The sequence below is a fragment of the Numida meleagris genome, chromosome 22 (assembly GCF_002078875.1).
Source record: "Numida meleagris isolate 19003 breed g44 Domestic line chromosome 22, NumMel1.0, whole genome shotgun sequence".
Classification (NCBI taxonomy): Eukaryota; Metazoa; Chordata; class Aves; order Galliformes; family Numididae; genus Numida; species Numida meleagris.
In genome coordinates, this window is record NC_034430.1 from 4273555 (window position 1) to 4290599 (window position 17045).

General features: G+C 52.3%; 2 protein-coding genes across 5 annotated transcripts in view; both read right to left on the reverse strand.

Moving 5' to 3' along the window:
* On the reverse strand, positions 214–5809 carry TEKT2 (tektin 2). Of its 4 annotated transcripts, none has more exons than XM_021375510.1 (10): positions 5729–5809; positions 5002–5173; positions 4557–4682; positions 3813–4018; positions 3547–3690; positions 2740–2854; positions 2208–2315; positions 1441–1584; positions 1184–1263; positions 214–552 (listed from the first exon to the last, which is right to left on the reverse strand). In XM_021375510.1, exons 2-10 carry the CDS (start codon positions 5155–5157, stop codon positions 339–341), a joined length of 1293 nt encoding a protein of 430 aa, XP_021231185.1. In that variant the 5' UTR covers positions 5158–5173; positions 5729–5809; the 3' UTR covers positions 214–338. The 4 variants fall into 4 exon arrangements, with proteins under 4 accessions (XP_021231185.1, XP_021231182.1, XP_021231183.1 ...); XM_021375507.1 differs by having other exon boundaries at positions 2148–2315; XM_021375508.1 differs by having other exon boundaries at positions 2148–2315; positions 5714–5780.
* AGO3 (argonaute 3, RISC catalytic component) overlaps positions 6747–17045 on the reverse strand; it is a 31432-nt gene continuing 21133 nt past the window's right edge. Inside the window, exon 19 of the mRNA XM_021375500.1 lies at positions 6747–16607. Within this exon, the coding sequence (XP_021231175.1) occupies positions 16499–16607 (109 nt within the window). The 3' untranslated portion in view covers positions 6747–16498. The remainder of the gene's footprint in view (positions 16608–17045) is intronic.

Consider the following 17045-nt stretch of genomic DNA (forward strand, 5'->3'; position numbering starts at 1 on the left):
GCTGTGCGGCGCTGTGGGGCGGCCGGGCCGCGACCCGTGGGTCCCGAGTTCGCAACCCCCGAGCGACGCCTCGGACTGCGGCAGAAGGAATCCCAAACTCGGCGTCCGCTTGTACCGCGGGAAGGGCTGAGGCAGAGCCCCCGCGGAGCGCACGGGTGAAGGGCCCATACGGGCTCAGCCTCCACAAAGCCGCTTCCAGTGCACCGCAGCCGCTCTCGCAGACACTCTTTTATTGTTTAAACGCTCCTTGGAGCGCATATAACAGGCGGTTATATAACAAACCGGGGGCAGGGAGGAGAATCGGGAGAATTCCGGAGCATCCGGGCGCTCACCCTGCCCTAGCCCAGCTCCAGCTGCCCGGGCCTGGGCGGGGATGCAGCGCGGTTCTCGGTGCGGTTGAAGGTATCGACCCGCGGCACGAACTTCTCGGCGGGGACCACGAGCTTCCTGCGGCTGTCCATGCACTTGTGGTCCAGCACCAGGGAGTGGGCTTTGCAGGCCATGTCGGTCTGCACGCGGTGCAGCTGTCTGTACAGAGCGTCCAGGGCGTCCCTGGGAACGAGCACACGCGAGGAGTTGGGTTCAGGAGCTGCTTCCTGCCTTTGTGTGAAGAGCTGGAGCACCACCTGTATCACCAGCCCCGGCCCGTGGGCTCCGGCATCGCCCCATCCCTGGAGCTGTTCAAGACCAGGTTGGATGGGGCCCTGGGCAATCTGGTCTGGTATGAGATCTGGAGGTGGGTGGCCCTGCCTGTGGCAGGGGGGTTGGAACTTGGTGATGCTTGGGGTCCCTTCCAACCCAAGCCATTCTATGATTGTGTATTTCTTGGGGAACATCAGCAGCAGCATTGTTTGGGTCTGTGAATAGCAAGTCCACACGCTGCTCCTGGCCTGCAGCACAGCCACGTGCACCCTGCGAGCACCATCTGTGCAGGCTGGTTGTGCAAGCAGGGGCTGTGGGAACCCCCTCCAGCCTCCCACCACGCAGACCTCCAGCCTTGCCTGCAGCCCACTGCCCAGAGCAGCTCCCACCAAAGCCCGACCACGTCTCCATCCCTGTACTGAACAGACACGAGTTCTGAAACGCAGCTCCCGGAAGCGCCAGGCCCAGGGCTGCAGGTAACCACGTCCCTCACACAGGCAGCGCCGTGCCACCGCTCTGATGCAGTCAGGAGAACACTTACTGTGCCTCTGCGAGCTTCAGCTTGAGCGCACGGATCGATCCTTCCAGCGCGTGGACCTCATCCGTGAGCCCGTACTGCGCCTGTGATGCAGGAGGGAGATGGCCACGGCAGTGAACAGAGCTGATATGCTGCTTCAGAAAGGCCACAGTTCTCCCATCCCCCCGCTAGCCCGTATCCCATCTGCTCCGGAGCGCACCCACACCTCAAACAAGCACCATCCTATTCGGTTCCCCAGTCCCTGCTGACAAGGCTGCTACCTGATCCCGACAGAGCTCCACATTGGGTCGATAGGTGCGGGTCTCCAGGCGGGTGTGTGCCACTTTCAGATCCTGCATTTTCCTTCGAAGATCTTCCTCCAGGCGTCGGATGTCCTCTTCCATCTCAGCAATTTCCTCCAAGGTCTAAGGTAAAGATGTGTATCCTGAGGGACAGCCACAGTTCCCTTTGGGAGACAGACTGGAAAACAGCTCCCATTCACCTTGGGCTTTTGCTGTGCTGGGAATGCATTTTAAATGGAGCTGGTGGGTTCTGAACCCCTCTGCTCATGGCTTTGCTTGCAGACCAGAGTGCTGCTGGTGTTTGATGCCCACAGCTGCTGACACCAGGGGTGAAATAAAAAGGCCCCAGCCTGGCACTGCTGCTGGGAAATGCCGGAGCAGCAGAGGGAGGCTGGGTGTTGCAGGGATCACACCTGTGCCACTTAACAGCTCTCATGTGGGAGCAAACTTTATATTTAAAACAAAGCTGAGCCAGGTTTACAGGCAGCCTCACTCCCACCGTTGTGTTCCCCTGCAAGTGCAGGATCAGCACAGAAAAGCAGGCTTTTGCTTTCACAGATTAATGGGATGGATAAAAGCCCTGAAGCAGAGAAGCCCCTACCCATCCATGCACCCGGCCTGTTGAACCAGGGCACGTGAGCACAAGAAGGGAGCGCCCAGATCGAGCAGCATTCTGGGTCACAAACCTCCTTGGCGTCCAATCCCCACCCAAGGCTGTGGTCGATAATCAAACGAGCACCATTTACGTTTTTCTCCTGCCATTTCAGCTCGTCGTAGGCTCTTTCCATGTCTCTGATCCTCTTGCGCAAGGCAAACTCTGTAGCTACACGCTGAGCCTCCAGCTCGTTGTTTGTCTGAGGAGAGCACAGATTCCAATCACACACATCTGGAGGGGCTCTCCCTCCCAGCAGCTGCTGATGTGACCATCACATGAGACACGGTTCCCCGTGGGGTTGGGGCAAGCAAAACCATCCAGGCTGTGGCTGCTGCAAGCCCCCCCACCACGCGTGTGCAGGTCACACAGCCCCTGAAGCCAAAAGGAACGGGAGTGATGGATTGCTGTGAGTCTTCCAGGCTGCTGGGTCTGTTGCAGCCAATGTGGCACAGTCCAGCTCCCCTTTTAAATAAAACAGGAGGGCGGCTGCTCGCAGAGGGGCACACAGGACGATGCTGCCTTTTCAAGACCCCCTTCTCTGGCCACAACACACAGCAACCCGTTCTCCCACAGTGGGCCCAGAACTTCTGCACCACTAATTCACAACCAAGGGGCTAATTTACCTGGGCGATGGCAAGCACTATTGCTTCTCGGAGCTTAGTCGAGGCTTTCATTTCCTCCTCAGCATGATCTTTGTTGTATTGGCTATTCTGTTCCCACTCATCAACTGCAGTTGTGCTATGAACAAATCAGCAGTTATGAAAATAAGTGGAGCGTTTGCAAGGCAGTTGAAAGGGAACCACCTGCTGCAGGCCAGGAAGGCTTTCTGCCGTGCAGAATGGTTCAGGAATTCAGAGGTCGCATCCTGTCTGATCTCAGTGCACCAGCTGGAGACTGCTGCCCCACGGCGCCTGCACCGAGCCCAACATCTGCTCCAACTGGGGACACATCCAAAGCGCGCTATGAAAGGCCAAGCAAGTGAAAAATGTGCAGCAGCTCTCCCATAAAACCGTGCCAGAGGCTGATACTGCACCGCTTGCTGTCACCTACAGCCGAGTACAGGGAGGCAGGGCAGCTAGCTTCTGCTTTCACAGTGACAGTTCTGATAACCTGTTCACTGACTGCTCCAATTTTCTGCATTACAGAGATGCTATTTATTTGACAGTGATGGTGCTATGAGCTAGGCATGCCCTGACATCCTGAGAGATCTGTTAGCAGTACGCATCCCAGCAATCAGCTCGCTACGAGCATCTCATATCCCAAAAGTCTGTGGCTTCTCAGCCCAGGAGTCACAGCAAATCCCAGCTGCTGTGCTGAGCTCTCAGTAACTGCACTCATCAATCCAGGATGTAGCACGGAAAGGAAAAGCCTCCTCGGGCTCCCTAAAGCACTCACACAGATTTGAACAGAAGCCCGGGCTCGTTACTTACCCATTTGGGATCCGTGTCGGGTTGACCTTGAAGGAGATATTGGGAGAGTTCACGCTGAGGGATAAGCACGTGCGATCTATTTCCAGTGCCTCCATCTTGCCACGGTGGTCCATGCTCAGCTGCTGGCGCGCTTCCTGTAGGAGGCTGCAGAACGCAAGGCTGGAGTCACGGGGAGCACGCAGAGCAGCGCAGCTCCCCACTCCCAAAGCCTTTGACTCCCATCCTCCGTCACCTTTACACAACGAGCAGCGTGCTGCTGGCCTCACCAGAGCTGTTCGAAGGCTTCATTCACTCTCTGCTGCAGTTCTCTCTTGGCCTTGTCAATCACCTTCACCTCCTTGTGCAGCTGCTCCTCCGCGGGGTCCCTCACCACGTCGATGGCGCGGCGGCCGTCGCGGAGCGTCAGGCATTCCCTGGCCACGTCCCAGGACAGGTTCTTGGCCTGGAGGGCGCGTTCCGCTGCTTCCTTCACCTGGTGGGGGAAGCTGGCTGTGGGGCGGCCTCCTTCAGGGATAGGAGGAAGAGGAAGGGAAACCCACCCGCACTCTTAGCAAATGTGGAATGAAATCTGTGGGGGCCAAGCACACCGGTTCCCCACGTGTGTTACATCAGGCTGGCACCTTGCTGGAGGCCCAGGGCTCCGAACGGAGCGGCCCGTGGGTTTAGAACCAGAGATCGACCCCACTGACATTCTCCATTTTAAATCCAACGTTTTCAAATTACGGTTTTAACGTATTTCTCGTTATCCCTCGGGGCTTTAAAAGATCAAAACAAAACAAAAACACGAGCACGCAGTGCCCAGCTCCGTACAATGGCTTAGCTCAGCCAAGAACACCCTGGCTTGCTTTCCAGGATGTCATTTCACCAGGTATCCATCCCAGAATACCTGTGACAAGTCCCCATCCTCGGGTACCATATGGGCATGCCCACTGCACAAGGCAAGCCTCTATTATTGAACATCCCGTGCTGAAAGCACAGTTTCTTTCCAGCCATCTGTCCTCCCAACATACTTTGGCCAAGGCATTGATTTCCTCATCTATGTCTGCAAGGCATTTGTCCAGGGTCTCCTTCCATCTGTTCACGCTGCTGATACGTTCAGCCAGGCGGGTTTGGTTGTCGTGTTCATCCCACTTGGCCTGGAATCGGAGGCAAAACGCGATGAGCTGTCTGTTGCCATTATTTTTTAAGACTGGAATTGTGAAGCTCGCCGAAGCCTGTCCCGTTTTCGGAACGGACGGACCCTTCCCAGCGGCGTAACGCATCGTTCGGCCTAACAGCCACCTACAGCCGCAGAGAGCGCGGAAAGCAACGCCAGCTGCAAAGGGCACGAGAGCCACAGCCTCCCACAGATACACCCAGGAGGTTCTCAGGAGGTGAAGCCTTCTCCAGGACACCCGGACCCGGGTGCTCTCCCACCCTCTCAGCCACCTCTGGGGCCGACCCGGGGCAGCCCACCTGGTTGTTGGTTTCGTTGCGCAGAGCGCGGGCTTCCTGCCGGAGCTGGTGGGACGCGGAGCGTTGGCTCTCGGCGTCGGCGGAGATGAGGCGGGCGTTGGTGTCCCAGTCGGGCACGGTGAACCTCTGCCCCGGCTTGACGCTCAGCGCGGCCATCTCGCTGCACGGGCGGCTGGAAGGGAGCGGAACGCTTCTGTGTTTGGTGGGGGTGGTGGGGGTGGTGGTGGTGGTGGGGGGGTGTTATCGTTAACGGGGATGCGCAGAAGCGGTATCTACATCCCCGAACCGGAAAGCTGCCAGGGGAAAAGCAGCAGCGAGCTGTGACGGGGCAGCTCGGCTGGAGCATCCACGTCCAGCCCCGGGGAAGGGCGGTGGGAGCCGCCCCGGCCCCCGGGAGCTCCGCGCTCCTTTGCCTCCCGCAGCGCTGCGGGGCCGGGCCGGCTGTTGGCTCTGCGGCCGATGGCGCCCGCGGTGCCGCTTCGGTTCCGGGGCAGCAGCCCCTGCGGACCGGGGGGGGCTGTGCCGGATCGGTGCCGCTCTCGGGGGGCACCGAGACCACGGGAGAGGCTCAGAGCGGCCGGGCGGACCCTGCGCGCCCCCAGCCCCGAGGGGGAGGCGGGGCTGGAGCTCCCCCCGCACCGCTGGGGACAGAGGGGAAGGCTCGGCCCCCCGGGCCGGAGCTGGGTGCCGGGGGAGGGACGTGGACCCTCACCCCCCGCTCCCTCACCGCCTCCGGGCCGCCCCGCTCCGTTGCCGCACGCGCGCTCCCGTTGCTAAGCGGCCCCCCAGCCGTTCCCCCCCCCCACCCCCCCCCCCCCCGCACCCCGGGGACGGGCACCGCGCCGTGAACAGAGCGAGCGGGGCCGCAGCAAAGCTTTCGTCTTTTTATTGCAGTTCTTAGTGAGAGTTACACTTGAACCCGAAGCAAAGCGACGTGGGGGAAAAAAAAAAAAAAAAAAAAGGAAAACCTAACAGGAATTTCTCATCGTTTTTAGGTTTAAAAGGGTGAAACCGAAGCGACAGCAGCAGAGGAGGGGTCGGCGCCGAGCTTGGAGCTCCGCACTGACACCGAGAGCAGCGGGCCAGGTTTTAGGAACAGCACCCGGCATGAAAGCAAAGGGAGGCAGCCCCCGAGCAACCCCTCCCGGAGCCGGGGTCGAGAGAGAAGAGCATCAAAACCATAGAAGAGCGCATCCGCGTTTCAAAAACGAATTTATTTATTTATTTATTTCTTTATTTTCTCCAGGTGAACACAGTTGGTTTTACAACACGCCCAACTCGACGGCATCTAAAGCCAGCACGGAGCTCGGGGCCGCTGCGTGCGCTGCGCAGGTGACAGGCGCCTATGGGAGGAAGGGGCGGGGGGAAGGGGAGGCTGAGGTGGGACGGTGATCCACAGAAAGCAGCTCTGCAACAGGGAGAACGATTTGGCAAGAACCGTTTGTTCGAAGGGAGAAGGGGCAGAGGGCATCGCTCCTGCCCACAGTACAAATAGGCACACGTGGTCGAGAGGGGTAAGGGAAAAGAAAGGCTGCACCAGCTCGTTTGCCACCCGCCTGCAAGCGATTGGGGCGCTGCCTCGAGTCCCAGCTCTGCTTTCCAGTTGGAATAATTCCCCTTTTTGCTCTGAGAACCCCGGGAGCTTCGTGGTGGGAAGGGCCCGGCCCTGCTCAAGCCACGGGAACACGGAAAGCACCCGAGAAAGAGCGAGACACACACAGGGAGGGAAGCTGAATGCACCGGACTCGTTTATTAGAACTTTATTCTGAAAAGGAATCCCAAACAGCACAATCTTTTGTTGTTTTTCATCGGAACACGGGGCATTAAATACGCACAAGGTAGAAGCACAGCACTGCTCCCAGCAGCCTCCTACACACTGAGTGCTAGCAATGCTCGTGGCACGCGCTGCCCCCCCCAGTCCCCACCTCCCGAAGGTGCTGGAACACCCAGACTGGCTCAGAACGGATTGCTACCAATTGTAGTGAAAAGCTTTAAGTGATACCTCTCCATGACAGCGTTCTTATCTACGAGCAGATGCCTCAGTGCATTCTAACAGACCGGTTCCCCCCCGCCCAGAACAAGCAACGGCGCCGTTTCTCCACCCATTTCATACACCTGGGGAAGCCTGACTGCTCACAGCAAGGGAGGAAGCAAACCAGCAGGGACAGGGGAGCTGCAGGGTGAGCCCTGCGCCCTGTGGGTGCAGCTGTGCCTCTGCTCACAGCAGCAGAGCAGGGCAGCACGCCCGTGAAAGCACCGAGCGCTCGTTATTCCATCAGCCCCGTGTGCTGTGCTGAGGCTTTGCGGGATCGCCTGCGGAACAGAGGAGAAACGCAACCGTCTAGAAGCAGGTTTATCTACAGGAAAACGACGTGGGGTTTTCTCAAGGCGAGATCCAACAGATTGAACACTGAGAAGTGCAGAAGTGGCAGCATTCTGCTGAAGAGGAGAAATCGGGTCCAAAGAAAAGGGAGAGCTACGGCCACAGGGGAACGTGACGTACACAGCGCGATGCCCTGAAGAAGCCACTTGTGCCTGCCGAGCTGCCAGCAGCCAAGCTTCACCTCGGTGGACAGCGTCTCTCACACCGGGCCTGCTCAGCACTGAGCAGCTCTGCACGATTTGCTGCTTTGCTGGCACGCTCACAGCCCCTGCAGTTCTTGAGCTGTAAGCGCTGCTCCAGTGGGGATGACCCGGCCAATGTGATGGAGCAAGCAGCAGCCTGCAAGGTGCCGATGTCACGACAAAGAAACCGGTTTTGAATGCACTGATTTGCGAGTCTTAGCACAACGAAAGACGATTAGCAACTATTTTAATGCCTAATTTTTGCACAACTGTATCAAAGTTGGTCGTGGACCCACGATTTGGGTAAGATAACCTCAAGATAATCGTGTTTTTCTGTGTTGCTAGAGGGTATTACAGTAGGTATCCATTCTTCAACTGCCTAATGTGTCGGAAAGACCTACGAGATCCTCAGCAACGTCAGGAAAACCTTTTATTTGAATAAGCTTGTCCTCTGCTTTGCAGCCAACGGAAACAAAAGATCATCATCAAAGGCAGCAGCAGTGCACAGGACCCCGAGGGCGCTGCTGGGGACAGCCGTGCTGAGACACAGCACAGGGCACAGGCTCTGCCCAATGGGCAGACTCCATTAAGTGAAGGTAGCTCGCAAGAAGGCGCGCAGGTTTGTATCAGGAATTTAGCACTTCCAGAGCGTGGCTGATCCTCGGAACACACAACAGCTAGCTCTCGTAAGGCAACGCACGTCGTCTTGTTCTAGAGGGCAAAATGCTGCAGCAAAATCATTGACCTGAAGTCAAGGAGGGAACCCATCTCAGAGCCAGCACCGGTGCCAGAGCTCCTGGCTGGACAACCCCCCAGTATCTCAACACTGCATTAAACAACTCAAAATGCTCCTCCTCTATTCTCTGAGAACCCACACTCATAGCTTGGAGCCTGAACCAGCCCCTGAGGACACAGGCACCCAGCAGCCTTCGCTGCACGCCTGGCTGTGAAAGGAGAGGCTCGTTACCATCCTTACCCCTTTGCTGAACCCTTCTACGCCCGGCACCGTAGCTGTGCACACACCACCACCCTCAGCTGCTGGCAAGCTGCTCCTTAACGAGTTATCCTCAGGGATGTTCAGTCCTCAGCGCCACGTTCCCACTTCCCAACCTCCGCCAACAACATTCCTTGTGTCCTTACAGTCAGCAGCTGGGGGGGGGAAAGCTGCAGGAGCTCAGCAGAGATGTTATGGGACAGGCAACATTCAAAGAAAGGCAGAATCAATGGTTCTCAACAGAGAAACATATCAACGTTAAATTTTATCTTAAAAAAAATGCAAGTCTACCAGGAAGTATGCTTATTTGATGCCATTACTCTCCAGAAACCACTAACTTTAAAAGCTTCTCCTCTCTGGGTAGTTACATTCACAAAGAATTCAGGGCTCCCTTTAAGTAACTCAACACAAAACCAACTCCATTCTGAGCAAGGACTTCGAACCCTAAAAGCAGCTCAAGAACACTGACCACACCATTAATCCAAACGCCAGCTCTTCCAGCTTCTGTCTCGGATCAGAAAAAGGCACATGCTTGCTCTCAACGAGTTCAAGTCTGACCCAAGCAGCCCAGGACACCTCAGCTAACGTGGGAGCTCCCTCAGCGGCCCTGCACGCTCCTGTAGCAGCCGCCCAAAGGCTGCAGCCAGAAATCCATCGGAGCATCTGCACTGTGTAGAAGGGCCACGCATTGCTCACAGAACCCCTGGGCTCTGCTGTTGGAACACCACAGACCTACTGCCTTTGCAAGCTCTGAACCAGGCAAGACGGCGTTGGGGTTTAGATGGAGAACACAGATGACGGGGTTGAACGACACAGCTGTAACAGGCACTGCCCCTGCTTCTCAGCACTTCTATGGAGGTGAACAGGCACTCTTGCGTAAAAAAAAAAAAAAATACGGGGAAAAAAAGCTTTCCCCTCATCGATCAGTTTTTGAAGTAGTCACTTGTGGGGGGTACAAAGGTGCAGGTTCAGATGGCTCTAGCAGCATAGGAGTTTTTCAGTGCAGCCAGCTCTCCTGAGGAAGACGAGCTTCCTCCCCGCGTTTCCAGCTTTCTGCTACTGGTCTGACAGCACAGTCACCACCTCCACTCCTGCCCCTCCTCATACAACACCCAGCTGAGTCAGTTCAGCTTTGGATTGATCCCAGCACAATTTACTACGAGTAGCATCGATCACAGAGAACCTCAAGCTTTGCCAGGAAGAACGACGTCATTTTCATTTTTAATGAAGTTTGCCTCCTGGGTATCTACTACACCTCCAGCTGGATACCTTAAAACATCACGCACCCTACAACGAACACAAGGGAAATGCACAGACGCATCTATCGCAGTTAACCCCCGTGTGCTACAGCTCATCTCAGCAGGAACCAGCACTGTCAGACAAAGGTCTGTCCATGTCACTTCTTTTGATCGCGTTTGTGATGGATAGAGAGAGGAGAAAGGAATGTACAAATCTAAACAGCTTCAGAATTGGCTAAGTACAGAGAGAAAAATAAACTAGTTCACAGGCAGGGGAAGAGATGGAGAGCGTTGCTGCAAACAAGCTGATGGAATGAGATTTTTGGCCCTTTTTAGTCCAAAAGATAGAAATGGCTACTACGGAAAGTAGGCTCAGAACCCAGGCTGACAGAATGCTTTCTAAATCCCGGCCTAATAACAATAAGACATCGGGAACAAATCATTTGAAATCACTGCAAGATGAAATACCACAAAGTAGCACTGCTCTAAACCAGAGCTGTTAAGCAAAGAGAAACATCGCTGCCTTTCTCTGCCTGCAGTCAGAAGGAACCCACAACTCAGGAATCAAGGATCCCTGTGCCCGGGTCGGGGCAGCGCACGCAGAGCCCAGTTTTGCCATGGATCTGGGGGTGCCCTGAAGCACAGTGGTGTCACAGGGCACGATCGTGCACCCCAACATCTCATGGCTCTTGTTCTGCTCACTCCTAGGAAACGCCTGGACACAAGTGCACGCCTGCGGCAATACTGAGCGCAGTTCAAGCGGAATTTTATGCTTCAGCTCCTGATATTGAAAACTACCCCGGCATCGGCAATGCCCAATACTGCATCGACACTGATGAAAGTGAACACAAACTCATTCTAGCGTTCAACTTAAAAACCAAAGCACCCGTTACATCAGCCTGTCCATTGAGTTGTTCTGCTCGGCCTCTTCTCACATGTGTCTTAAGAGTGAAGCTGACTTCAGAGAAGAAAAAGCAAGCATTCGGAAACGTTTCCCACCTAGAAAATAAGCCTCAAAAGCAACACGCAGACAGGACACACAGACCACCAATAAATACACAGGAACACCACAAAAAAGGACGCGGTCCAGCGTCAAAGAAGAGTCAGGTCACCGCTGCTGAGACCGTTACAAAAACCAAAGTGTGTATTTTTCGCAGGCACGTGCAAGCACATTACAGTGTCATCGAAGCAGAACTTTGCTGTTATTACTTAATGCAGCATTACAAGGTTACTGAGGTGCAGTGGTTAATAGTCTAGGCGACAGCTTCTCCCGACGGCAGGAATGCTCAGCACGCTCCCCACGGACCCACAGCACCGCCAGCCCCCCGAGCAGGGCCCACAGCATCACTCTCCCAGCTAGGAATGACAAGCCCCAAGCACGTATGCAAACCACACCGTCAGAAACACCACCCACACGACGCCTGCTTGCAGCACTGAGCATCCCCTACGCCTCCAGACAGCCCTCAGCTCGTCTGCTTTGTCCTTGGGAGCTTGTAACACTGAAGAGACAACATCTTCCAGCCATGACCAACCCAAGCATCCCATGCTGCTGCCTTCCCTGACCGCACACCCCCTCCATGTGAAGGAGCAAACTGCACAGGGAAGGAGCAGAGCTGCTCCTCCCCAGCAGCATTTGGTGCCTGCTCCCCCAGTGCCTTTCCCTCCAAAGGAAACCACTGTCCTGGTAATGCTTGGTCCTGACTCAGAGAACTGATGCTTGAAAGTACCGAAAGATACCATCAAACACTTGGCATTTTCAGTTATCTTAAACGTTCAGCCACGTACAACTGGAAAATAAAATCTACAGCACCGTCTTCTAAAAAGGCACTTTCTGAGGACTGTCTGGCTTAAAAATAAAATAAACATCGCTCCAAATTTTAAACAGAACCACACTGCTGTTAAAGGACCCTACAGTAACTACCCATGTAAGGCGGGGGGGGGACAGAGCTGGGAAAGGCCAGGGCACCCAGGACACAGTGTTTCTGTAGCACTGGTGTGATGCTCACCCCTGCAGCCCTGCCCCTCCACACACACCTTGGCTGAGGGACAAACATTTTTGTTTTAGTGTTACAGAAATGAGGTTCTTGAGATTCTGCCCGGAGGTAACACACAGGACCCCGCACGCATCTACTTGTAACTCAGCTACTAAAAAATACAGAACCCTTTGCTAGCAGAAAGCAGCAATCAGCTCGAGCTCTAACCACTACTGTTCCAGGGTCACAGCAAGAATAAATCAGTGGGCTAGGTGATGTTTTATCGAAACACGTGCCAAAACAAAACTGGTGTCCTAACATTCGGTATTGATGTAAAGTACCATCTTTGGGTAGGAAAAAGAGAGACTGGGATCCTTCCCTGTCACATCCCTACGAATCAACCCAGCAGCCAGCACTGAAGGGACAGGGGTGGCCGTCAGGACAGCAGCTCTGAGAAGGGAATGGAGAGCTGCAAGGGACATCAGCTGAGCTTGTGATTCCTGGGTTATAAAAGTGCTTCGAGGAAGGTTGTAAACCCTCAACTCACAGAACTGGGAGAACATTAGAAGAGGACAAGATGCGAAGGGAATAAGGAAAAAGAACAAGGCCTCAAGCTGTTTGAAGGGTAGGCTGAGCTTGGAGTTTCACCAGAGCAAACTTCCAAGACTGGAGAAAGCCGGGATTTGTAGCTTTGTACAGAAGATGAGTATCTGGTGTCCTATGCTGAGCATTTTAAAGGACAAAAATCGGTACACCAAGTGAAACTGGTCGAGGACCAATGGCATCTTGAAATAATTTGACTGACCGCTTTCAGAAACCCATCCTACTCCAGAAAAACCATTCCCCTGGCCAACCTTCCAGAAGGATGCCAGAACCAACCCTACAGAAATCACTTCTGGACACGTCCAACCAAATCACGCATTTAACAGTAACAGCAATCCTGAGTAAAACGGCCACGGCTGAAGCGTCCCCCCCCTTCCCCCCCCCCCAAAAAGGGGAAGCCCCCTGCTTGGGGGGGGGGGGGGTCAGTCCCTCTGTCAGCAGGTGCTGTGTTAACACACGGCCTAGCAACGCTCTGCACAACGCTCTGCTCCCACCCCCCCCGGCTTCGGGCCGCCCGGTGCTGAGGCACGGGGCTCAGCGCAGCCCCGCTTTGGCACAGTACCAGGGCTGCAGCTCCCACCAGGAAGTGGCACTTTAGTACAAACGAGGTCTTGGTCTGGTGAACTGGTACCAGCGTCTGCGGGGTGGGAGCCGCGCGCCCAGGCGGGCAGCGCGCGAGGCCTGCAGAGGGAGGAGAAGCCTGGGCCCCGTGGGCCGTCCCCACAGAGCAGGGGACCTGGAGCCACTCGACATTTCCCCCACACAGCACATAGAATTTGAGATTTTTTTTTTTTTTTCCCGTCTTTTTTAAAAGGAGAGCAGGTACAAAAATAAAAGAAATCCATATACTCTGAAAATATACCGGAAACTGCCACCACAGATGAGGTACCATTTATCCCGACCCCCCACCCCCAAACTGCAAACATCAAAATATATATGTTTTTAAACAAAGGAAGAATATCTGGCTATTTAATCTCAGTTAAAATGACAGCACCCTTTGTGACACTTGATATTTCACACCATTAATTCTCTTTTGAAAAAAGAAAAACAAACCGAGATATCTAACTAACCTTGATTCCTTGCTTATCTCCTCATTCCTTAGTGCAGTAATTGTCCATCTCCATTTAAATAAATATAGCAGCTACAGCATCATAAATGTGTGGCCCTCACAACGCCAGTAAGTTGATATCGTAATACAAATAAGTATCGGCACTTGACGAAGATATTTGCAAAACCAAGAAGAGAGATTCAAACTTCCACGTACTCTTCACATGAAAACCAGGTAAACCAGCTGCCGGGCTAGCATCTAAGTCACCTTCCCCATGAAGTTTCTTTGTGGTTTTTTGGTGAAAGTTGAAAGCGAAAAGCCTCCCGGGTCATAGTCACTGAGCGTGGGCAGGATGAGGAGGGTGCGGCGTCTCTGAAAGGAGCATTAAAAGACTTTTTAAGAAGGAGTTTTCATCTGAACGCCAGAAATCCACAAGAAGTCTGTGTAAAACAGTTTCTTTAAAAAAATCCACTTTTTTTTTTTTTTTTAAATTAGCTTTCTGTAAAAAGCCTAACCCGAACCTTTTAAAACAGAACTGCTAGCTAGAGCGCTTCTGAGGGACAGCTGCCAGGCCACCAACCAAGAAAAGCATTTCAGAGGTTGATCAGAGCCCACCTTGCTCTGATGCCTGCACCACGGCCTCCCCACAGCTCTGCCCTGCAGGAGACAGAGCCGGGGCTGGAGCCATCCCAGAGCTGCAGCCCAATGGGGGGCTCAGGGCTGACCCTAACCCCACCGCCCTCTGGTGCTCCCCAGCAGCCTCCCCCTCCCCCCCCCCGAGCCACGGGGGCTGCCCACCCTCAGGACTATTTCCAGTGCAATGGTAACAGTGCAAGGTTAGTCTTTACGTTATCTGCCTTGGTACTGGGAGATAATGGTATATGCCTACACGCCAACTGCTGAGCAGAGCTCGCTGAGACAGCGTTGTGAACAGCACTACATACATTTCAGTACAATATACAAATGCACAAAATACAGTACTTTGTTTTCTGGCGGAAAAGACGGGGAAGAGTCATGCCTGCTGAAGCGGAACGGGCTCAGATTTTAGGCTCAAAACACAGTATATTGGCAAACAGCGCATTCTGTGAGAACGGCAGGAGACAAGCTGCTTTACCGACCCTCTGGTTTTCATGTGGAGAGCAGGTGGAGTTGAGAAGGGCTGGGATAACAGCAATGCCCATAGAAACGATCTGCAGTATATATACTATGAACCAGTGCAAATAAAAACAGTCAAAAATGCAATTCACGAGTTTACAAAGTGCAAAACTTCCTAGTCCCCTCGCGGAATAAATGCTCATCTCTGATATCTGAATATTGGTTTAACCTCTAAAGTGGAATGAAAGAGTCCCGTTCGTTTGCTTCACATTTCAGTGATTTAAAGGTAGAACTATCCCAGCCCTCTTACTTTATTTGCAAAGTGAAATGAAGTCACCAGTAACTTAATTTTAAAAGGAAAGTCGTTATCAAAGAGGAAAAGAGCCTAAAAACTTTTAATAATTCCAGACGTTTTCACCGATGTCAAATAGATTTAATTAAGCATGTAAAAACTTAGATCTTAATAAAAAAATTTCGTTTACTTCAAATATCTTCCACGGTTCAAAGCCAAAAATACGGCCAGTTCCTTTGTTAAACCAAACTACCGCAGCGACGGGTAAAGCTTGCAGAGTTCTAGAAGCGTTTTTTTTGTTTTTTTTTTTTCTTTTTTTGCCGCTTTTTGATTTAAAAAAGGAAAATCCGAGATTCCTTCTGACTATAAAACTTTCCTTTCAAAATTAAGGCTTTTACTTTGTCCTTTTTAAAATCGCGGAGGTGCCCATCCTCCCGCAGGCAGTGGTACAGACACTGCTCTGCTACAGCTCAATGGACACAGTTTTCTTTCCGAACGCTTATTGCACTAAAAGATAGCAAAAACAAGTTGTCAGTTTCTTTTTTTTTTTTTAAAAATAAACGTGGTTACATTTCTAAAAAATAAAAGTTGATGTCGACCATATGTTCTGTAATAATTAAATTAAAGCATTATTATTACTCTAATAAATATAAAAGAAACAAAGGAAGCTAAACTTCAAAAACACGTACATATGAAATCACATTAAGGTGTGAGAGGCAGCAAGTAAACTAGCATTTTTCTTTTGTCAAGAAGACCTTAGCTCTAAAGTTTCAGTTCTGGTGTTTACTATGTGTCATCCCACAAAGCTTGGGATGCCCGATCTCACATGAAGCTTCAAGGTATTTGACGTGCCAGATAGAAAATAATTGAAACTTTTGGACTAGGTATGACAGCAGCTTTAGTAAAGTCACCAGGGAGCAAGAACAGTTGGGATCACCACTGCCTGCACGTAACACCACTAGCTTTGTTTGCTTCTTACAAGGGAACTGTTGGAGCTGAGGACTCCAAAGCTGTGAAGAAAGGCAGCAGTTGGCTAAACTATGTTCAAATGATTGGATTAGTGTGCAAAACATCTTCCCTCCCCTCCATTTTTTTTTTCTAGTTAGTGCTGTACATTCAGATGTACTCAGATATGTTCGCATTCGAATGCTGATGGCAATACTGAGAGAAAGATTCCTCAACGGGGTGAAAAAGAATTTTTTTTTTTTTTTTGCACACTTTTCTCTCCCAAACAATCTTTGTGACTGTTCTTATACAGGTTGGTTTTTTTTTAAGATTATACCATCCTTTTTTCTTTTTAATTATTATTATTATTATTATTTTTTTTTTTGCAAAGAGAGTTGTGCTGCCGAGCAACTTGAGGTAAAGGCATAAGAGGGTTAAACTACCAGAAATTAAAACAAAAAAAAAAAGGAAATGATGGCGGTGCTTCCTACAGGAGACCGCGCCACAAAAGCAGTTGGCTGGTTTCATATTGCATAATAGTGCTGTGTTCCTCGGTGAAGTAAACAATCTTCCTTGTGTCAATTTAAGGGTTAGCCTCTCGCCCCTGCACAGCGGCAACTTCAGCACGATCGGAGGCACGCCCCATAAACCAACCCCACTGGAAACATACATTGTATGTGGCTTAATTTTTTTTTTTTTTTTTTCAGTTCTTCCTTTCAGCGAGTACGCTCCCCTTTCATTGACCTAAGCGAAGTACATCGTGCGTAAGGTGTCTTGGTGAATTTGTACAGCCTTCGCCAGGGCCTGCGGATCTCTGCCATTGCTCTGTCCTGAAACGTGGCTTCCTTCAGCACTGCAAGGAAATGGGAAAAATTAAGACAAGTGGGGCTGAGCATTGTCTTAATTCCGATTAAACGCTGCCTTCGTTTCCCTTGGTCACGCAGGAGGGCAACGTGGCGGCATTGACAGAAAGCCTGATGGCTGCGGAGCGAGCGGATAAACCCCTTCACCTCTGCTCCTTGATTTGTCTAAAAATAACCCACTGCAAACATACTGATGGCTTGAAGGGTATAACATAGTTCTGACGTCCGAAGCAGAGTGAGACGAGGCACTTCACATCTGTTTGATTCAGGAACGCTCCAGCTCTAAAGCAAAAAGCCAAGCGTGTGGCTTGATTCCTTCACGCCACGGAAAAGTTGCAACAGAATATTTTATGAAGCTGAGCTTCCTTCTTGTAACCCAAGTGTTACTCAGTAGAAAACACCCACCTACTCTTGCCTGACACAGCCTA

What these genes read in the sequence shown, in the direction of transcription:
- TEKT2 (XM_021375507.1), bottom strand. Translation starts at nt 5,157, where the DNA reads ATGGCCGCGCTGAGCGTCAAGCCGGGGCAGAGGTTCACCGTGCCCGAC. An exon ending in TAGTGCTTGCCATCGCCCAG is followed by an intron (nt 2,316 to 2,739) that starts GTAAATTAGCCC and finishes TGCTCTCCTCAG; the next exon opens with ACAAACAACGAGCTGGAGGC. An exon ending in CTGAAGCTCGCAGAGGCACA is followed by an intron (nt 553 to 1,183) that starts GTAAGTGTTCTC and finishes GCTCGTTCCCAG; the next exon opens with GGACGCCCTGGACGCTCTGT.